The 23,115-nt window shown below is 42.1% G+C and overlaps 1 protein-coding gene across 2 annotated transcripts; it reads left to right on the plus strand.

Moving 5' to 3' along the window:
* Nucleotides 1–1,231: 1,231 nt before the first annotated feature.
* On the plus strand, nt 1,232–22,849 carry LOC113407156 (nuclear ubiquitous casein and cyclin-dependent kinase substrate 1-like). 2 transcript variants are annotated; one of them, XM_026655262.2, is made up of 8 exons: nt 1,232–1,504; nt 12,342–12,391; nt 13,533–13,638; nt 17,876–17,931; nt 18,399–18,548; nt 19,588–19,740; nt 20,242–20,391; nt 22,512–22,849. In XM_026655262.2, exons 1-8 carry the CDS (start codon nt 1,488–1,490, stop codon nt 22,712–22,714), a joined length of 885 nt encoding a protein of 294 aa, XP_026511047.1. In that variant the 5' UTR covers nt 1,232–1,487; the 3' UTR covers nt 22,715–22,849. The 2 variants fall into 2 exon arrangements, with proteins under 2 accessions (XP_026511047.1, XP_026511048.1); XM_026655263.2 differs by lacking the exon at nt 20,242–20,391.
* The last annotated feature ends 266 nt before the right edge of the window (nt 22,850–23,115 follow it).

A 23,115-nucleotide genomic window follows, 5' to 3' on the forward strand; every position in this document is an offset into this window, starting at 1 on the left:
CTCTACTAAAGCTGAGCTATCTTAGGAAAATATTACCCACCACTGGTGCAACGATGAAATCGAAACCAGCCAAAATTCATCTACTTGCAGCTTTCCTTGATTCCACATGAAGTAATGGATGCAAATCAGCAATATGATATACTGATATAAGCTTCTCGTCGCTATTGACCATATTTCATGAGACCATCCAGTAGACATTTTGTGTTAAAGATATAACTTGAGGGGGTGGAGGGAAATGAAGGTGTAAAAGGATGGTCCACTTAAACAGCTGCATGATTCTAAAGGTAACTAAAAAAATTACCACCCTGAGTTTCCGTGATTTAATTATGAAACGTTCTATTTACGAATAGGGACATGGAGTTTTTGTATAGATTCTGTTTGGGTGGTAAATTAGATTTTTGCACATCTGCTGTCACCAGAAACAAAGGTTCTGCCAGTCATCTGATCGCTTGATACTGTAGCACGTGAGTGCCTCCCAAACATTAAAGTATTATTCATATTGAGGGAGAGAGACTGGCAGGCTGTAGATGATGGGGTGAGCAATCAGCAAGGTATGGGCCTGGGGTAGATCTAGGGAAGGGAAGGAGGCATGGATGATGGATAGGGGCTGAGAGGGGCTCAGGGCATAGCCAAGCTATTGCAATGCTCAGGTACTCTGACAGTGCCAGGGGCAGAGGTATGGGGGCTGGTGCGCGGGCTAAGGTATGGGAGTATCAGGGTAGGTGTGTGTGGGGAGGGGCTCAGCCTGACTACGTTTTCCCTCCAAAATCTACGCAAGCCAGGCCGCGTGCCGAATCTGCTGATCCGGCTCCATCTCCCGGCCCATCGCAGACCCCGTACCAATAATAAAATCGGGGCCGAATACACCTGACGGGGACTTGTAACTGGGGCCGGGCCCCACCGCATGGCTGCTCGACGGGCAGGGCGACCCGTGGCGAATCTACCGCCGCAGAGATCCCAGCTTGGGCTCGCGCGCTGTTATCGGCTGTTCCCTCTCATAGCAGCTTGAGTGTGGGGCGTCCTTCTCTCCCCCCCTCCCCGCGGGGAGGAAGGGGTGGAGCCGAGCCGCCGTGATGGTTCGAACGGGCCAATTGCGTTGGACGGGCTGCTCAGTCGGCCAATGAGAGAAGGAGGAGGTGCCAGCGGGCTAGGTTGTACCGCCTCTCCGTTCGGCGCATATCCTCGGCTGGGCGAACGCGACCATTTTGCGGGGGGGGGAGGGACGCGGCGAGTGGCGGGGACCCAGACTGAGGGCGTTGGGAGTGGAGAGTGGGGACAGGGCGCACCTTCCGGCAGGGACGGGAGCGGTGCCTGCCGCGGCTGAGGGAAAGGCGGTTCCGGCGGCGCGGCCCGAGGCTCTGGGCCCAGGGATCCCGCTTGCTCTCGGGAGGGAGGGGACGGGTCCGTCACCGAATCGAGGCTAGTCGATTCCCCCCCCCCCCCTTGGCCGACATCGCCCGATTCGGGCCCCGATTGGGTTGGAGAAAATGTCCAGGCCAGTCAGGTGAGTCTGGGGGAGCTAGCGCGGTGGGGGGAGGAGGCCCCACTCCCAACCCCCTTCTAGTGCTCCGCGTTCCTCTAATGCCCCCCCGGCGGGGAGAGCGGGACGGGTGAACGAGGCCCTGCCCCGCTGCATCCTCGGGGCTGGGATGGGCAGGCGGCTTGCTGCAGGCCATGCCGAGGGGAGGCATGCATGGAGGGAGCGTGCATTGCTGCGCACCGTAGGGGGAGGCTGCCTAGTGCTGGAGGGCCGGAGGGAGGGATACATCTTTGCAGCGTGCCCTTGTGCACCCCGTAGGGGGAGGCTGCTTGCTCGTTGGAGGGAGGGACGGATACATGCTTGCAGCGTGGTGCTCTTCTGCACCCTGTAAGGGGGACGGGGAGGCTACATGCTCATTAGGGGGAGGAGCGTGTGCGTGCCCTTCTGCACCCTGTAGGAGGACTGCGGGAGGAGGAGTGTGTGTGCATGTAGCGTGCTTCGCCCAGGCTGGGGGGACTTGCGTGAATCCAGCATGCCTGTAGTGGGGGAAGGGGTGTAGGCATGCAGCATACCTTGTTGCACGCTTGGTGGAAGGGTAACGTGCGTTGCTGCAAGCTTATTGGGTGGAGGAGAGCAGGGCATGCCGTGCGCTTATTGGGAGCTGTCCCTCATGTTATTGGTCGGGGGATGAACGGTGAAAATTTGCAGCATGCCCTGACCCACTTTAGGGGGCAGCATGCGGAGTACCTGGATGCAATGTGTTCTATTTAACACTCTCAGGGAAGAGGCATGCAGTATACCTTGCTGCATCTGCTTAGGGGAGAGGAGTCGAGTGGCAGGGAAGGGCAGACGGTTTTTTTGGGAGGGGGACGTGCATGCAGTATGCCATAATGACCACGGCACGGAGAGGTTTTGATGGGCTCTGAGTCCGCTTCCGCTAGGCACTGCTGCCGCCAACTTGCCTCACGTTTGGGGGAGGAGTTAGGAGGAGCCGCCCACCTGGGACGGGCGGGGAGCGGTATTTGAACACACTCCCCTTATTTTTCTTTTGCCGTAAAACAACCTTCCTCTTGGAGTGGGTTTCCTACTATTCCCGAGTCCCTGAGAGCTCTGTCATTAAATTGTGGGCTCGGGGATGAGGAAACAGTGAAGTTCGTCCCTAGTCAGGCTTTCTTCTCCCCAGTTTAAAAGGAGGTAGGACTCCTGTTAAATGGAGTTGGGCCTGGGTTCTGAAAGCGTTTCCGGGGAGTATAAACTACAATGCTGGATTGTGATACGGTTGCAAATGTAAAATTCGGTGAAGTTTTCTCATGGTAAATTATTGTAGTCTGCCTATATTGATTAATATTGTGCCTAGCACTTGAAATTGTAGTGTAAATTAGTGATTGTGTCTTTCCAGTCTTGAAACATGGCACATTCTTTGTTTGTGGAAGAGGATTGTAATATGCATTAGCTTGATTTTTATTTTAGAATAACAAATATAATATGAACTGTAGAAGTTTTGTGTGTGTTAAAGGTGGGATTCAAGTTTGTCTGGTCTGCAAATATTTTTGCTGAATGTCCCCAGATGGGGAGGATAAAAGGGACATTCAGTACACTGATAGTTGAAAACTAAGTTTTCAGGTCTCATGTGTATTTTGACCAATAATTTGTGCATGCCAAGATAAGGGTGATTATATCTCATAGGTCATGCCTGAAAGTAATTGCCCAGGGTCCAGAAGGGTTTTTTTCCTCTTGCTTTATGAAACAGTTGCCCAGCTACATTAATAGGGTCTGAAGCATCCTTGGCCTTTTGCAGGACAGGATGCTGTACTAGGTGGATTAGTGGTCTGAGCTTGAATGACAATGCCTCTATCCTGGAATACAGTGATGATACTGCTTTGCTGTTCAGTGTGATATAGTATACATCCTGCTGGTGACTTAATTGCCAGTACTGGAATCTGACTACAGGTAAGGAACATGTATATTTTTAAAAGTATGGTTTCTAAATTTTTCTATATTAAATAACCCATAATTCTTTATTATAACCAACTTTAAACAAAAAAAATTGGGAAACCATACACAGTTGTAAAAGATGCAGCTTGCCTTAATATGTATAGACAAGTGTTGGTCTTTAGCAGAGTTCAGTGTCAGAGTTCAGTGGGATGTTAATTGCCGAATACCTGCTGGGATGTTGCAAGATGGGAGCCAGCAATCCACAGTCTAGCTGGTCTTAACAGGTCTATGAAAAATAGAAGATAAATCTTCCAACTGCAAATGTGTTCAACATGCCCCTCCAGTGTTAGTTAATTGGAAAACTGCACATAATTGTAAAGCTTTTGGTTTGAAAATATGTATGATTTACCTGAGGATTGGATCTGTTACTGTACTGTTAATGAGACTAGGGGAGTAAGGCAATATCTTTTAGTGGACCAGCTTCTATTGGTGCAAGAGACAAGCTTTCAATTTTATGCAAAGCTCTTCTTGTATTGTTAATGGGAGATACAGGTGAACTTATCCAAAGTCAGCAATGATGGAATATTAAAATGTTCAGTGGCCTGTGTGAAATGAATTCATGGTCTCAGTTTGCTTCTGGCTGAAGAAGTATCCATTTTAAAAATATCACCCTAAATGAAATATGGGGATAACCAGTATTGGGATAGTGGGGGAAGCTTGAACTGCCACTTTATTCTGCTGGTAGTTAGAGGACTTTGGTCTCAAAGCCTGAATCAATGCTAAAATTGACTTTTAACAAAAAAAAATAGTTTTGATTTATTTGCAATTTCTTCCTTTTCACAGGCATCCAAAAAAAACTAGCACCAGGCCTAGTATTTTTTGGTGCCCTGGAGTAAAATACTACGAAATTAATTGTATTGATTTTGCTAGCATCCTTCAAAAATATGTGTATCTGTATCTTTGAGGTGTGCAGTGATGCTAATACCAATATCAATAGAACATTGCAAGGATAAATTAGTAGAGGATGTTGTTCTAGGATCTTTGCATAATATGACAAACAATTTCTAAATAGCATCCAGGTCACTTACAGCACATGGTTGTATCATCTCATATTTGTCTCATCTATTCTGATGTGTAAATTGATATAGAAACATGTAAATCTTATGTGCTGTTAAATTAGACAGCTTTTATATTTCCTTGCATTATTAAATCTTGTATGTGTGTTTGAGAATTTAAAATTTGGTTTGTGTGGGTTTTTTTGTTTTGTTTTTAAAATTAATGTAGTGCATTTCTGCCTTTCACTCAATTGTCAGTTTCACTTGTCACAATTCTAGTCACTTTTACTCGCACATATAATGTTGTAGAATAAAATGCTGCAGGCAAATGTCTAAATCCAGTATGTTTTAAATAAGATATTTGAATCAATACATATGTTTCTATTTTAAAAGGTCTGTAAAACTTTGAATTTCACAAAACATGAATTTTTGGACCCAAGTCTAACTTTCATGTCCCTTCAATGGTAAATATTACTCTAAGTCTTTCATTGGTTTAGCTGTTTACTGCTAAGGTAGTGCTCCTATCAGAGTGATAGGGAAAGTATTCCCCTAGTTAGAGGTGTTAAGGTCAAAACTTACATGTGACCATATGACTCCTAATACTATACCCGGGCCATCTAAGAAACAAATTCTCAAACTAAGGTGGAATGCTTCTTGAAAACTTAATTATAGCTCGCCTGCTCCCCTTTTCCTTAGAATTGTCCCTTCCTTGCTTGCCCTTCAGAGTGGGATAGATTATTTCTGGTAGTGTCCACAATATGCCAGATACTTTTCTAATAGGGGAAAAAAAGACATGATCCCAGAGCATGAACACCTGAGCAGTAAAGAGACAGGCAAAGGGTAGTGGTAAGTGGGTACAGCATACATAAAGTAACACCCAAATAGCACATGTGGCTGAAAGTCAGTTGTATCTTTCCTGTACTTTTATCCTCATAATATTTCTCTCTTGTTTCCTAAAATATTCTCCTCAGTAGTTGGCTTAAATGGAGGGATATGCACAAGGCTGCTTAAACTGTTACTGTGTAAATCACTTAAGTTTTTTTATGGAGTTGCAAGTTAGACGTATCCCTAAAATTGCAGATACCACCATCAGTGCCCAGTCTTAGATGGCTTGTTGCACCAGGTCCTGGCCTAAATGATTACTTTCTGTAGTTGGAGACCTCTAGGCTGTCGGTCTTATTTGAGTACAGTTATGTCGTTTTAAAGAGAATTGTACGCACTAGCACTTATGTCGGTATAACTGATGTCACTTAGGGATGTGAAAAAGCCACCCCCTGAGCGACATGAGTTACACCGACCTAAGCGCCGGTGTGGACAGCGCTATGTGGATGGGGGTGCTTCTCCCACCGACATAGCTACAGCCTCTCACAGAAGTGGATTTATGTTGATGGGAGCGCTCTCTCCCATTGGCATAGAGCATCTGCACTAGCAGCGCTACAGCTGCATTGATGCAGCTGCGCTGCTGTAGCGATTCTAGCGTAGATTATCCCTCACACAAATAGTGAGTTGTCTTAGGCAAATAACTGTTGTTAGGCATAAGCATTGGAAATAAAGAATTGTTATAAGTTTGTCTATTTAGTTAAGGCCAGAAATATAGCATTATATTCAAGCATGGCAAAACAAATATGTATAGAAATATTTCTTAGATGTAAAACACCCATATGGGAATGCTTCCCTGCACTGTTGTTGAAACCAAACTACAGCTCCCCATCAACTGGATGAGAACCAGAAAGTGAAACTGAACACTCTTCTGTTTAGCAGTCCAGGCTGAATGGAATCCAAAAAGACAGTAACATAAATTAGTGACAGGTTTCAGAGTAGCAGCCGTGTTAGTCTGTGTCCGCAAAAAGAACAGGAGTACTTGTGGCACCTTAGAGACTAACAAATTTATTAGAACATAAGCTTTCGTGGGCTACAGCCCACTTCTTCGGATGCATAACTTAGTGAAAAGCTTACCTATGTTTTAGTAAATATTTCATGTTATTTATAATGGTATTCGGTGTTCAGCTAACAATATTTTTTGAATTACTTACCTTAACAGTCTCTGATCAGTCTACCTAATTAGTCTTGCTCATATTTTATTCTCTGGCATTGCCTGAGAGGTAACTGTTTCTGCCAGCATTCATTTAACAAATTTGTTAGGCAATGTAGCCAGTTGCTGGCTTTTTAGGATTTACTCTTCTTCCCCAGCTACCAGGGCTGTCCTGGTGCAGGGCCTGGGACAACCCCCTCCAGCCCAGGCCCCATCTCTTCCCACCCCTGCTCAGCCCCCTCCCTGCCCCCATTCCACACCTTTCCCCCAAACCCCCGTCCTGCTTCTTTCTGGCTTCTGCCCCCTCCCTCGAGCAACGCCAGAAGCCAGTGGGGCAGGCTGGGGCCAGGTCGCTCGCTGCTGCCGGGGCCAGGCCCCCGGCTAACCCTCCAGGCTGCCCTGGGCCCCATGTCCCAAAGCCTGGGGTGGTTGGCACAGTCTGTCCTATGGACAGGATGGCTCTGCCAGCTGCATTCCCTCTGCAGTCATGAGCCAAGTTTTCTTGGAGGTTTTCTTTTCTTCTTTTAATTTGAATTTCAAACTTCATATGTCACTGTAGTGCCAGGAAGAGACCTTGAGGTTAAGCACCTCATAAGGCAGGGATAAATCATTCTAATCTGCCTTCCTAAGGTATCTACACGCCACCCTATTGAGCTTTTATCCGCTAACATGGTGACTTGTATGCACTAATATTGAGTCTGGGAGTGCCTTTTTTTTTTTTTCTTTTTCTGAAGATGGTATACAACTACTCAAGCAATACTTAAAAATATATTGTACAGCCAACTTCTTGGTTCTAAACGTGTGGCAATAGTCTTTCCGCCACAGGCAAAAATCTCTTAAAACTGGTGTCTAGTGGTCCAATGAAGTGTACTATGAGGATTACACAAAGGGCTTCTTGGACATAGTGGTCTTAAGAAATTCATCTATATGCATATACTTACCTAGTGAGCCAACATTCAACACTATACACAAACATACTGTCCTGTGCCTTGGAATTATTAGAATGGCTTCTGTGTTCTAGCACCTTCTATCTTCATGACACCCTTGCCATTTTTCTGCCAATGGCTGTTAGAGACTGTATTTATGCTCACCTTAAATGATACAAACATGACATGGGGTTGGTAGATGTAGTGAATGTTGAGCCCAGAATAAGAATGCTAGACGGAAGAACAGTTTGTGCTTGACTTCAGTTTGTAGAGACAGCAGCTATAGTTAAACAGTCCTTGAATGTTTGTGTGCTCTTTGCACCTGTTCTTTTGAGAAGACTCCTTTCCAGAAGTTTATCTTTCTGTATCTACCCTCTTATGTCTCTGTAGTCATTCTCTCCTGCAAGGCAAAAAGGAACAGCCTTCGCTGTACAGTTGTCTACTGATTTTTATCACACTTCCTCTAAAAATCAATATTGCTGTAGACAATGTAATGAGGGAGCACAGTAGGGACCATCTTGCTAGCTCAACCTGTAGGGCTTAGTGCTTGGAAGCAGGAAAGAAGCTTAGAATGTTTTCGTTATTTGCCTGACATAATATTTTGCGTTTTAAATGTGTATGCTACATTATAGTCTAATAATATGAATAAGCTAGGTGAAGCCCTTTATGACTGCTTGTTTCTTGCAAGGTGCTTATCCTGCAATTTACATTATGCTCAGTAGGTTAGTGAAATGTGAAGACAATTGCCTTGTGAAATTGGTAGACTGAGTGTGCAGCAAAATTACCCTCAGTTTTTGTTTTAAGGGGGAAATGTCTGTTCCACTCATGCACACAAAATAAGTGGATGGGCACAAGATTAACCTTTATCTCATCATTTAGTGTTCATGCTTCTCTCTACATATTTTAAAAATATAAATCCTTGTCCCGCTTCACAGCGAAAAAGCTGAGTTAGGCCCCAGGAAGGCTAATAGTTGAAACTGAAATTAGAAGATGAGTCTTTGTGGCCTGGCCTCTACCCTTCTCAGTGAATCCTGCCAGTAGTTATATTCCCAAATTCATATTTTACAACATTCAGACCACAGATGAGTGGGTAGTGTGATACATTGCAGCTGTACTTAAATCCCCTCTTGTCACTTGATTTGGATTCAACATTGCGAAAGTCTGACTGTCCACCTCTTGCATCTTTTTTGAGAGGGTTTGTTTAGGGTTGGTTTAATTGAATTATGGTACTTCCTCTTTCTCTAAGGCTGTTCCTAATAGCTATGAATTGAGGTGCATGCCGAGAAAGAAAGCTTAGAAGGAATTTGAAGGAGTTGACAGCTGTAGTCAAAGTATGATTTTTAGGGGTATCTTAGCAAAAAGCCTTGCCAAGAGTACACTGTATTAATCTCAAAGTGCTGCTCCTTTCTGGTAAGTGCATGTAAAATGGCATTGTGTGGTTCTGTTTGATTTAGTGGCTCCATGTGAAATTTAAGAGGAGGGATGGAGTTGTGGTTCAGGTGCAGGTTTGCGTCTCAGAGCTGCTTTCTAATCATAGCACTCTTCCAGTCTGTGTAATATTGGGCAAGTCACTTAAAGTCTTAAACTTCACTCTTGCCATCTGTAAAAGTGAGATAACTACCCAACCTCATAAATGCATTTGTGAGGATAAGTTCCTCATCACTTTTGGATTTCTGATACTGCAGTGATTGTCATATAAAAGCCTATGCTTTTTTAGATTCCTTTATTTTTTTAAAAGAACTTTCCTACCTGCTGCATATCCTAGGATCTAAGTCAATCACTGATATTAGATAGCAAAGTCAGAATCTGGCCATGCAATTGGAACTTCATTAACAATATTATTTTATGAGCCTGAATAGAATCCAGTGAGCACTTGCGTAGTTGTATTGGTTGTACAGGGCTAACAGAACTGAAAAGTAGTAATACCTCATCACTAGCATAAATGGGTCAGATGCTGAATATGATCTCTACTTAGATCTGAATAAATTACATTTTAATAGAATTTTTTAGACTTTGGTCTACTAAGTACAGGTCTCACATTTTCTAGGCAAATAAAGAGGAATTGGGAAGTGTCTGCTAAGTCATTTCTATAGTATTAGCCAACCAAATCTGCCAAAAATTGGAGCTCATAGTGCATTGTTACAGCTATAATTACTTACCTTTTCTAATCAAGCATAATTGTCTATCAGAATTTTTGAAACATGCCTTGTGCCCCATTTTGTTTTGTCTTTTTTGGTAATAATGTAGAAGGAGAACCAGAACGGGTTTTTCAAGAAAAGCTTTAACACAAGAAATACCATGAATGTAAGGTCTGGTTGTCCCTGACTTTGCTGAGGGTGTGGATTATGTATGAGGGCATACCTTAACTAAGTGTTCCCTCGGGGAGGTTGCCAGATCTCTGTCCCATAACTTCTAGGAAGGAAAAGAGCCATGGGGCATGAGGGAGAAAGTGAAACTCTTAAGATGCAGCATCCATGTTCACCTCTCCACTCAAACATACTGTGAATAGCTTCTTAAAACTCTTTCCCTTTCTGGGGGTGTCCATAATACAGTTCACCAGAGGAGCACCTCATATTTGCAGGGCTGCAATCTCAAAATAGCCAACTGGCAGGGCACATTGTATACCCAGAGAGCCCCTAATGGAAGCCACGTTGATCTACTTGTTCCCTCACTCTCCAGAAGACTAAGTAGGGAAGTCTCCACAGGAGAAGCTGTGTGAGGAGTGGAGCACTTCTCTATCCTTGTCACTAGTTGAGTTCCAGTAAAAAGTTGCTCCCAACTGCTGCTTTAATCAGTGGGAGGGGTAGTGATACTTTGAACTCACAAAGGTCCAGTGTAATAATTTTTTTCTTCCAAATTTTTATTTTATCACTGAAATTAAGTTGGTGTTAACCATGAGAAACCAAAATTTTAAACATGACTCTAAAAAAAACCCAACTTTCACTCTTAACTTGTCAACTTTCAGTCTTGCCTCATTGTTCTCTAGTCATTATGAAGTCTTAAAGGATAGGTGGAATCTTCATTTTTTAAAAACTTTTCAGGCATTCTTTTATATATCTCCCAAAAGAAATTAAACGAGGAGGGAGCACAAATCTTTTTCTCTTCCTTTTCAAGGACTGACTTTCTTAATCTTGAAAATGCTATATTTGTCTGCTTGGCATATTCAAATATTTTGATTGTAGGCTTATTCTGTGAAGAAGCTTCAAATATAATGGCCAAAGCATTGTGAAATGACAGGCTTTGTCACTATTTTCTTTTATTTAAAAAAACAAAAACATTTGCAGTTTCTCCCTCACTGTCTTGTTTAAAAATTCAGTTGGAGGTCACTGAATTTTGTGTAAAGAGCAGCTAATACCCTATGGAAAACTTTATTTTTGTACAAGCAATTCTCCCTGTCTTGAGGACTCTGTATTAATGGCATGTGCATGACATTATCAGTTCACCTGCTCAGTCTGTACCTGGAAGTCAATCTTTGATACTATTTCTATAGCAACCGTTTCATGTCTGAGGCTAAAGATTGGGGGTGGAGGGGAGATACAGACGGATGTAGGAACTCCTAGGTCTGGTCTAAACAAAGTTCCACCCGTTTCAGGCTATGCCTAAGGTCTATATCCGCAAAACTTTGTCACTCAAGGGTGTGAATGTTCCACCCCTCTGAGTGACATAAGTTACACCAACATAAGTGCTCGTGTACAGCACTATGTCAGCACGAGAGCGTCTGCCGCTTGCGGAGGTGGCCTTTTTTTGAGTGTCTTCACCAGATGCACTGCAGCGTCACATCTATATGGTACAACTACAGCGCTGTACGTATAGACATACCCTAACTAAAGGTGTTTGGGGGGGTTAACTATTTTAATTTAAAGTAGTGCAACTTCTAGATTTCATAAACCCTAATACGTAACTAGTGTAACAAATGCAGTATCAATAGGGAGGTAGATAAGTAGAAAATATCTAAAACCAGTTATTGACTAAACTGAATGTTTCCTGACCTGTGAACAGGTTGGTTTTTTTGTTTTTGTTTTTTGTTTTTGTTTTTTTTAAAGGGGTAGTGAAAACTCACTTTAATCTTAGGGTGCTTTAAAGGTGGTTCTCAAGAACTGTAGCTGAATATATTACAGCAACACAACACTGGATATGATTTCATTGTAGAGTAAAGGGACTATGTATGCACAGGTGAGGGTGGCTCTGTTAATTGTGCTCTTAAGCTGCACAAAGAATACTGTTCAAAAACTTAGTGGCAAAAGCAAAGTGATGGATACCTGTTAGCAATTTCTAATAGAAACTGGACATTTACCATATATATATATATATATATATATATATATTTTAATGAAAACTTATCCAGCCTTATAAATCCTAACGGCTCCAGAGGAAGTTGCTAGAGCAGCAGTTCTGAAACTAGGGGTTGGGACCCCAAAGTCGGTCGCAAACCTGTTTTAATGGAGTCTCCAGGGCTGGCGTTAGATTTGCTGGGGTCTGGGGCCTGAGCCTCACAGCTTCAGGTCTGGATGGTAGGGCTCAGGTTACAGGCCTCCAACCTGGGGCTGAAGCCCTTTGACTTTGGCCTCCCCACCCTGGGCAGCAGGGCTCCGGCGGGCTCAGGCTTTGGTCCCCTCTCCTGGCATCATGTAGTAATTTTTGTTGTCAGAAAGAGGTTGCGGTGCAATGAAGTTTGAGAACTCCTGTGCTAGAGCGTTTATCCTGCATTAATTTCTGACTGTTAAGAGATAGATGGCTGAGTTTCTAGAAGTGTTTTTAGGGTTGCCCTTTGGAGGTATTGGTGAGTAATGACTTTGCAGACTTTGAATTATATATCAGAAAACAAGAGTGGTGCTTTTTTGTTGATTTGAAAAAATCTGTCTTTCCAAGATCATAAATTGTTAATTAAACTAAACTTTTTTTTTTTTAAACAGGAACAGGAAGGTGGTCGATTATTCACAGTTTCAGGAATCAGACGATGCTGGTAAACTATTTTGTTCTTTTTCAGAAAAAAATTACAAAATGTTCACTCTTTACCATGGCCGTGAATTGATAAGGGTTTGTAAATGTACCCCAATATTTTTTAATGTAGTAAAAAACTATTTTAATGCTTATATTGTGACAGCTTCTAAAGGCCTTTCTTGGTTTGTTATTGGCAGAATCTTCCTGAAATTACTTCCTCATATTTTACCACAGCCAATTTATTAGTTTATATAGTTGATCCTAGCACACAGGCTTTTCTGTGAATCATCCTTTTTTAGTTATTTGCATATTCATGTGAATTAGATTATCCGTATGGCTTCCAAAAATATCATCATGTTTTATTTTCTTGGAAAGTAGACATGCTGCTGCTCTGCTAATTGAGGTTATATTGACATTTAGTGGAAAGAAAATATGACTGAGGCTTGCCTAGTTCTTAACTGCAGTACTATTGGTAGTATCCTGTAATCGTTGTGCGTAATTTGGAACATAAACGATTTTGTGAAAGACCTTACACCTGTCTATTTTTGTCATATCTAAACAGTGGTTTTTTTCGGCGCACCTAAGATAAAAAATAGGTGCAAATTTTAATGGATTTGTGTATGATTCTGAATATAAGAACGTACGGTTCTGATTTTCCATAAAATTCAGATCAACTTTTCTCTTGCCATGAAGCCTTTTCTGCAGTATTTCCTATGACTTCTGCATCTTAAACTTGTTAACTTATTATGCAGTTTGCAGATATACAGGTTGAGTATAATGTGTCTCTTTTGTAAAGTTGAATTGAAGTTTTGAAGATTTGGATTTTTGACAGGATGCTGATCTGACCTCCTTAAAAATGACATGGCTTGGTAACTTTAAATATACACCTCTACCCCGATACAACACTGCCATCAGGAACCAAAAAATCTTACTGCATTATAGGTGAAACCGTGTTATGTCGAACTTGCTTTGATCCGCCGGCGTGCGCAATCTTCCCCCCTCAAGCGCTGCTTTAGCGCGTTATATCCGAATTCGTGTTAAATCAGGTCGCGTTATATCGGGGTAGAGGTGTACTTGAAGAGGTAGTACTCTATTTGGGTTGCTGGAAGTTATAGCATAGTTTTGCTTCTTTTCAAAACCATTTCCTCTGGTGTACTGTTCAGATGAAGATTATGGAAGAGATTCTGGCCCTCCAGCCAAGAAAATCCGTTCATCTCCCCGGGAGGCTAAAAATAAGAGGCGGCCTGGAAAGAATTCTCAGGAGGACAGGTAAGAAGTTGTTTCTGTTACTTCTGATAGCCCAACGTTAGCTAAACCAGTCTTTCCATGTAGGTCGCAACAATCGTAAGTGATGTGCACTTCATTGCACTGAAGCCTTCAATGCTAGTTGGTATGGTGATGAGCTTTCAAGGGGTTCTAGAATGAGTAAAGAAATCTTAGTCATGGAATGGTCCCCTTACCTTGCATCTAAGGCTCAGTTACTTGAAGCTTAGAGTGTATAGGCATCTCCAGTTAAATAGTATCCTAGCAGTTTGAAAGAGATCTGGCAATGTGTGGTGCTTTTTCTTTTTTTTCACCCTGTTTGACATTCTTCTACCCTTCAGAGAATCTAGAGAATCTGCCTCTAGACTGTATGTGAATTTCCACTTGCAAGTGACTATCTGGACATTGAAATTTATTAATGGAGGCTGCTGTCTAAGGCAGTGGTTCTCAAACCTTTTTTTTGCAGACCACTTGAAAATTGCTGAGGGTCTCGGCGGGCTTTGGATAAAAGTGCTATAAAAAAACGTAATAATAATAAACATTTTTTTTTTTTTGTTCTACAAATAAAAGCACACAACTCATCATTTAATATCAGTAGTCTTACCTTTCTAATGCAATGGATGTGCCATCCCTTCCCCACCGTGGCAGCCCCCAAGCTGGGACTTGGAAGGAAGGGGGTTTCTTCCTCTCTCCCCAACCGCAGCAGCCCCCAAGCTGGGGCTGGGAAGGAGTGCTCTCTCTCCCCGGCAGCCACAGCCCTGGAGCTGGGGAAAGTCACCTCTTTCTCTGGCCGCCACATCCCTGCACATCCCTAATTCCCCCCGCACCCCCTCTTCTCACCCCACTTCCTCCTCCCACCTACCTCCTGTCCCCCCAAGATCACCACCTCACTTTACATGTGCGTCTTCTCCGGGGTCCAGGCACCTAATTAGTGGAGCCACGCCTGCACAGCTCCTCTAATTAGGTGATTGGCCCTTCATTCTCTCGTGTGCGGCCGCCCAGGAGCGCGCCTTAGAGGGAATTATCTGTGAACCACTTGAATGGAGCTTGCGGACCGCTGGTCGTCCGTGGTCCACAGTTTGAGAACCTCTGGTCTAAGGAATCCCATTAATGTGTTTTTTGGGACTTTTACTCCTAAATCCTGAAGGCCTGATAGATCCTACAGCCTTCTTGCTGAGAGAAAAAAGGGCAGAAAGGTCCCGCAAGAAGAGCATGTTATGTCTGTGCTACATGCTGGCAAACTCATTCTGTGAATCTGGAAAGGTGCAGACTCCATGTTGTGTAATAGCAAATTTGATTCTAGGCATAGAGCTCCTACCTCCATCTATTGGTCCAAGAGATCTAACCTGAGTCAAAAGAATATTGGAGCAGCCCATCTACTGTAGAGCAGAGGAGTCTTCAGCAGAACTCTAGGGTCTGTTGGAATGCAGGACTGGATCTGTGCTGAGTTGAAACATTTGAATGTATTGAGGGAGCCAGGTCATAACAAACATGATTGTGGGTAGGGTGCATAGTCTGTGTAAGCTTCCTAAAATGGCAGGACTGTTGCTGACCAAGCCAGCAAAAGGGGATTGGACACTGAGGTTCTCTTTCCTTTTCAAACCGGCAGTGAAGCCAGGCATAAAGCATATGTCACTAGTGCTTCAGCATTAAAATCACATTCTAGAGCTAGGTAACTAGAACAGGAGCAAGTAGAGTCGCATGAGCTACAAAAATCTTGACACAGGACAAGAGTAGGCGGGCTACCAGTTTGATATATTTCAGTCTCTCCGTAGTTTTATAGTGCTTTACAGTCATTGTTGGATCTGACAGAAAAAGCCCCTCAACTATTATTAGCAATGCTTTCTACAGAAGTGGAAGCATTAGCAATAGTGAAGACTTATTAGTTCTCCATTTTCATAGTTTGTCTGGAATTCAAGAAAATATCTTACTTTGATTACTGAGGTTGCTCAGAAATGTAAAGGGAGCCAACCCCTTAAGGGAAGACCTGTTGAAAAATTACCTGCATCTTACCAGACAGGACAAAAAAGAGTCTCTTGACTTCTACTGTAAACCCAAGGCAACCATCACCAAGAAGTTGGCCTACCATGACTGGTTGTATGGTTTCCTTAATGTCCAATGACTGTTTATAAGCTGAATATTAGTCTTGGAAATCAAAAGTATGCCAGCTATTTCTTGGTGATGACTGCCTTGGGTTTCTTTTTTTTTTTTTTTAAATGGAAATATCCTATCTCCTAGAACTGGAAGGGACCTTGAACTAAAGCCATGTCTGTGCTACAGCAGTGCAGCTGTAGTGTTGAAGTGTAGATGCTTCCTATGTCGATGGAAGGGGTTTTTCCAAATTCACCTCTCCAAGAAGCAGTAGCTAGGTCGACGGAAAAATTCTTCTATCTACCTAGCTGCATCTACAGTCCCTGTTAGGTTAACGTAAGTTGCACAAGGTGCAAAAATTTTCACAGCCTGAGCAATGTAGCTCAGTTGATCTAATTTTAACTGTAGACTAGGCATTAATCTTTTTTTTTCCTTCTGTATTTGGTAGGATGCAGGTCATTTTTCAATAGGACACTACTTCAAGGTGTGGAAGTGGAAAAAGGGATAAAGGGAATTTGAACGCAGATATCTTAGTTTCTAGAATAGAGCAAGAGTCAGGCTAACACTAACTAATAACGCGAGACTTTAAGGCAGGGCCTGGGCGAGTGGGGAAAAAACTGTAAGAGATACTGTTTTAACCTTGTGTTAGATAAGAATGGAATGCAGACTGTAGCAGAAACTGCTGAGAAAAGTAAGATATCAGGAAGGAATATGTATAAACAAGACGCGGCTGCTGATCATTATTGTATGCAACAAAAGGTATAAATGCTTGCCCTAATTATTTATCTGGCGGAGACCTGCCTAGGAAGGGGGAATCCCTGTCCGTGCATACTCTCCCTCTTGCAATTGCTTGAGAATAAACTCTCTGAATTGTTGCAAACAACTTAAGAGTGAAGACTGTTTTCTTCCACAAAGGTTTGAGGTGATTTTACGTTTCTGGGCAGTAAGGAGGAGCGCTAGTGGCAGTTGTAGGATTAAGTGGGTAGTGGTGTGTGCCCATGTGCTGTCTTGGTGTGGGTGGGGCAGAGGAGAAATATTTCAGTCTGGCTTTGAACTTCAGTAGCTAACATAGAGACAAGGACATTTGCGTCTGAGATGTTGACCTTTTTACACTAGGTGCTTCAGGGAAGGGTGCTATTCTGTTTGACAAACATCCTAGCACAATACGGCAACATAAATAGTAAGTAGGAATCTGACCCAAAGGGATTTTTAGTGCTGGCACTTCAAGCACTTTTGTATGACTTTCCTGGGTGGTTTTTGTTTTAGCCTTTGCTTGCGGGATGCAGTGTTGTGAGAACTGCTGCAGTCTACATCTGCTGCTGCTGTGTTTTCTACTTACCTGTGCTCCAGTAGCTTAGAAATATTGGAGGCCAAGATTGCTGTCCAGGAATTACTCCCAAATATTACCGGAATCTAGATATTTTTGGCCACTTTCAGATCTAATTTATGAGAGAATCAGATCTGAAAGCATCTAAATGTTGATTGCTATGAGAGCCGCTAGTTCTGTTCCTTCTCAGTCTGTGGCAAATATGCGTATGTGATACAAACTTAATTGTTGTTCCCACAAGACTTGAACTTGTAAACAAACTAGCTTATTCAAGTAATCAAACCATGCTTCAGAAATGTGTGGTGTTAAATTTCAGATTCAGAACTAGTTACGTTCTACAGTCCCCCTATCCATTCTTGCCATTGGCACAACCCTTCAGTAGTCTGGAGCGTATTTGTTTCACCATTACTGGCTTTTACCTGTGTTTTCACCAGTCCTAGGCTGGGTTTGCTGTGTTGGCTTTACACCCTTTAGCAACCGAAAGGAAGAGCCTTTCACTCCATGTTGTTTCTTCTAGCTAATTACAATAGTAATTATTTTACATTTCAGAGTTAACAGTTTATTGAGCTGAACTGTGCAGCTCATTTCTCAGAGCTGTTGTTTCGGCTATCAGTCAGTTTACACGGGCTTCACAATTTGAAGGTGGTTATTTTTACAACCATAATGACTAGATAACTTTTTATTTTTTAAACGAGAGCTTAGATTCTGAAGCACAAAGTGGCACCCTCTAAAAGTACCAGTTCACGCAGCTACCACAGGCTTACCCAGTACAGCAGATCCATCCTCGAAAATAGTGATACAACTTTCTCCTTCTCTCCTTTGCAGTGAGGATTCAGAAGAAAAAGATGTGAAGACCAAGAAAGATGATTCACACTCTCCAGGTAGTTACCCAGCTGCTAACACAGAGCCAAGTAGGCTTGTTATAGGAATATCATCCTTGTAATAGGAATAGTACAAGGATTATATTAAAGTAAAGGACTAATGATGCTGACAGGAGTAGTGTTCATAATACATAGCTCTGCCGTTGCACCTTAACTCGGATGCTAGCTTTGATTCTCCTGTTCTTTCTAGTCCTGGTGGACTAGACTGCCAGATTTTCTTCCTTTGTGATCTAGTACTACTGAGACAAGGTGGATGAGGTAATACTTTTATTGGACCAACTTCTGTTGGTGAGAGAGACAAGCTTTTGAGCTATACAGAGCTCTTGCTTATGTAATGCTAGAGTAATACTTCCAGCAAGGAAGGCCAAGAATATTAGTCCACTGTGCCTGCCACTCTCTTATGGCTCCAATGCATATGTTCCATTGAGAAGTATTTGAGACTTCATTTTGTCACCATTTTCTCCTAGATGAAGACTTTGGCAGCGAGGATGATGACTTAGGAGCAGATGATGGCAAAGCTGACAGTGACTATGAGAGCTCTCAAAAAAGCAAAAAAGCAAAAAAAGCCAAACCTGAAAAGAACAAGAGAGCCTCCAAATCCAGGAAAAGGGCTGCAGGTAAAGAGGGTAAAAACAAAGATCTTTCCCACTGTTAAGCGACTGTTTCGGGTATGTTGCCCTGAAATCAGTCCTGAGCTGGCCTAAATGTTGTGACTGAATGCCAAAGATCCAGAAAGCAAAATCCAAAGTTAGGAACTAAGTATACTCTTTGCACCATCTCTCTTGCAAGTTATGTGCTCTTCCTTCCCTCCACCCCTCCTTTAGATGAAAAGTATGAAACCCCTGCTATCCTGTGCCCCCACTTCTTTTATCCCTAAGCTTTGGGCAAGTGGGTCTTACATGGGAGGAGGGGAAGCTCAAGGATCGTTGACTAGTGTGAAGCCATTCCCTGACCTCACTCCCCAGCGTTAGTACTGAGATTCTTCCGCTTTTCCGCATTTTTATTCAAGCTTCAGTCTGTCGGCTGGATGGAAACGAGAGTTTAAATAACTTACTACAGTATTTCCCAGTTTATTCTGCTCTAGAATCACAAAAATATCTTATGAGCGCACAGTCTATAACCATCATGAGTGAAATGTTTTTACAATGGAAAATATAGTACTATAATGCAACATTGACTTGAACAATTTGAGTCAGTATTCAGTTATGTTCACTGTGGGAATCATAACTGTCATATTGTACAATAGCATTTGCTATTAAATTTACATTAATGATATCTGACATTTATAGAGCACCTTTCGTTACAAAGGATCTTGGAAGCACGTTTTCACTAAGCAGAACTCTGCTCTGTATTAAGAATGGGTTGGTGCAGGATGCTGAGGAAATATTCCTGTTATGAAAAAGTGTCCTGGTTCTTAAGTTCATGGTTAATGGACAGGACCTCAAGGTTGAGCCCTTTCAAAACATATGCTTGATGTAGGGAGAATTTTAACCACACTCAAATAACCAGCTATGATAGTTACCCAGCAAGCCTCTCAGTTCTCCTGCTTTATCAGGAATGATTTAGCCTTCATTTTGCTCTTACCACGTATTCCGGGCTTGCAATAGGAGCTATGTCATGAGTCTTCATTGCAACATGGTGAATTTTGTGTTACAGAGGACAGTGAGGATGAGAAAGAAGACCACAAAAACGTGCGCCAGCAACGGCAGGCAGCATCCAAAGCAGCTTCCAAGCAACGAGAGATGCTTATGGATGATGTGGGCAGTGAGGAGGAAGAGCAGGAGGAGGAGGAGGCACCATTCCAGGAGAGTAAGTAGAGGGGGATTGTAATGAAAAACATACTAAAGCAGCTGTTTGGAGTAGTGTGACTTAAATGTAGTTAACTTCTTGGGCATTGGATGCAGACTGCTCACTAATGCATTCAGTGTTAAGGCATATCTGTTCAAGGGATGAATTAAGTTTAGCTGTAGTGTAGAGTGTATCCTTTTTTTGTCTTAAGCTCAGGGCAAAGAGGTGCATGACTTGATACACTATCCATTTACAAATACTAAGTCATCACCATAAAATAGGTATCTTTACAAACATTGTTGTCAGCTATGAAATATTTACAGGTGATAAACTGAGGCACAGTGGTAAAATGACTTGCCCAAGATGACACAAGTATGTGACAGCTTATAGAACTAAGGTGTCCTGACTCTTACTCCTCTCCCATGCACCAGTCTAACTGCTAGACCACTTTCCTTTCTTTGCACTTGGAAGAGATATAAAGGCTTCTTCACAAACACACACTTCCTTTCTCTGTCCCTGCAGAAGATTCTGGCAGTGATGAAGACTTCCTCATGGAAGATGATGATGATAGTGATTATGGCAGTTCAAAAAAGAACAAAAAAAAGGTGGCCAAGAAATCCAAGCCAGAGAGGAAAGAAAAGAAAATGCCTAAGCCCAGGCTAAAGGCTACAGGTGAGCTTACTGGACGGGAAGCCACTTGCTTCAAAAAATGAATATTTTTGCAGCTGTAAGGATCAGTTAGCAAGGCTGTGTCTGAGTGTGTAAATGTCACTCTTTCCTAACTGTTCATCTGCTTAAAGGAACATTAGTCAAATGATTTTCATCTCGCTTTTCTGGAGATTAATAAAGCATAATTAGATTTTTAAACTACTTAGCACTTCAGAATTAACTAACAGCCTTGTGAAGTAAATAAGAATTAAATCAGTTTTACTGATAGGGAAATTGAGACCAAAAAAAGATCATGCCAGTGGCAATGTTGGGATGAGAACTCTTGAGTTCTTAGCTTCCAGTCCTGTCTCTAGTCAGCTTGTCCTGTGGTGACTTAAAGTAGTTGACACTTGGGCCTAACAACCTTGAATAATCACTCCATTTATTTCAATATGCAGACCTCTGGATGTAGGCATAGCTATATAGAGGTGCACAGATATTCAAATTACTGAATGCATTTTTATTCCACTTTTCTAGCTGACCGTGAGCATGAGAAATGTTAGCCTAAAGGAAGCTTTTCAACAAATGAAAATGCCTTGAAATAGGGGTCTCTGCTGAAAGTGCCTTTGCAGCCATAAACTATACCATTACTACTACGACCTTACTGTACCCTATGTTTTTCACAGCTACAGAACATGTTGCAAAATTGTGCTTCAGAATTGCAGCTTTCTTAAAAAGAAAAGTTACAAAACAAGATTTTTTTTTTTCCCTTCATGGTTGTGGAGAAACGTTCAAAAGATATTTGGTTCATAATATATTGTTGGCTGCTGGGAGCTTAGAATACTAGCAGTGGGATTTGAACGGTCTTGGTTTTTTTGGGAGGGGATGCCCATGAGCTCCATTGTTCTGTGGAAGTGAGTTTCTCTCTTTCTGAGATGCCATGGAGTTCAGCTTTTGTGTTGCAGGTAGCTGCTTACTTTGATGCCACAGTGCTGCCATCCAGCAGCTCATTAAATCTTGCAATTAAATGGTTTGTAAATATCTTTTAGAAACACTTTCCCTTGAGTTCAGGCTCTTAAATAATCTTGCATAAGAGTAAAAAGTCCTTTTTAGATTTATCAGGCATCTGTCTTAACACTTTTTATTTTCCTCTGAATGCCTACAAACATTCAAATGGGTCCATAATAAAATAGTAGCCTGGTCCTAAAGTAATTTTTCCCACTCAGGGTAAGCTTCAGAAGACAGGCCTCACAGCATGCCATTAACTATAAGTAGATTGGCATTCACTTGCACCAAAGATGGTGCCTCTTAGCTTGTCAAAGCCAGCTCAAGTGTGGGCTGAAATATGTGACAAACTCAAGGTGATGGACCCAAAGTAAAATTAATATCACAAAACTAAAATATTGTCAGATTTGTTTCTTTAGTGTAGATAACTCTTCTGTAACTTGTGCTTCACAATTCTCTTTTTCTGATGTAAATAACTTCAACTATAAAAGCGAGGACACCCTTACTTCATAGTGTGGGTAACATTGGGACTACATTGAGTGAAGTCCCTCCAAAATGAGGGACATTTGAGAAGACTGCCGAAGTTTGCTCTCTGTTAATGAAACAGATTTGTGCTATTGACAAACCTAATATGAAGGCTAACTCTGAACTAGAACACTATAATTGCATGACTTTTGATATGTGATATGCTTTCATCAAGGAGTTCTGGTGATGACTTCAACCAATAAATTGGAGTTTCATCTGATTGAAAATGAAAAGATGGAGTTTTTACTGTATGTGCCAAATTCAACACTTCTCCTACTGATTTGCCTATCCCTTACTATCTCCTGTCAGCTTATTTGAAAGTAAATGAGAATTATGGATTTTTCTTTTCAATTGCTTTCCTGCTTCTGCTGATTTCTCATTGCTCAAGTCATCTCTTACTTTGGATATGGCATCATTATCCACGTTAACAGTTTGTTGCTCCAACGGCATTAATGCAGGACTCATCTTTGCAAGTATCATCTTACAAAAAACAACCTGGATTTGGTTTGGAGAATACATTTTCCAAGTAGAGGTTGTTTGTGTAAAGCTGTGTGTAAAGCTTTATTTATGTAATTGTAGCTGATCTCATGAAACTGGTGCTTTGCTTTCTTTAGTGACACCCAGTCCGGTGAAAGGCAAAGGGAAAGCAGGCCGCCCCACAGCTTCAAAGGCATCAAAAGAGAAGACCCCATCTCCCAAAGAAGATGATGAAGAGCCTGAGAGCCCCCCAGAAAAGAAAAAAAAATCAGCCAGCCCTCCACCAGAGAAATCGGGGGATGAAGGGTCTGAAGATGAAGCAGCCTCTGGTGAAGATTAAATGGCAGTTTGGGGAGCTTGTTTTTTTTTTTGTTTTGTTTTTGTTTTTAAATAAGAGAAAAAGAAAACATACTTAGGGGTAGAACACGGTTTTGGCTGTGGCTTGACTCATGGGCTTTGAATGCTGTCTTTGCTTTCAACTGTTTAATACAGTATCCTTTTTTTAAAAGAAAAAACCTTATACGGTAATATTTTTTTTGAAGTCACTGTTCTCTATTGGCCATTCCGTTCTTGTCCCCCCCCACCAAATCTGAAAGCCATTTAAAACTAAATGGATCACTTACTAAAAATATATATTTTTGAAGGGATGTTGCAGTTGTGAAGCAATCGCATATGAGGCTGATACTTTAAAGTTATACTTACAAATCATCAAGTAGCATAGATTTCCCAAAGCTGAAAAGG

Source organism: Terrapene carolina, unplaced genomic scaffold (assembly GCF_002925995.2).
Source record: "Terrapene carolina triunguis isolate 2854851 unplaced genomic scaffold, T_m_triunguis-2.0 Scaffold199, whole genome shotgun sequence".
In the NCBI taxonomy this organism is placed as follows: Eukaryota; Metazoa; Chordata; order Testudines; family Emydidae; genus Terrapene; species Terrapene triunguis.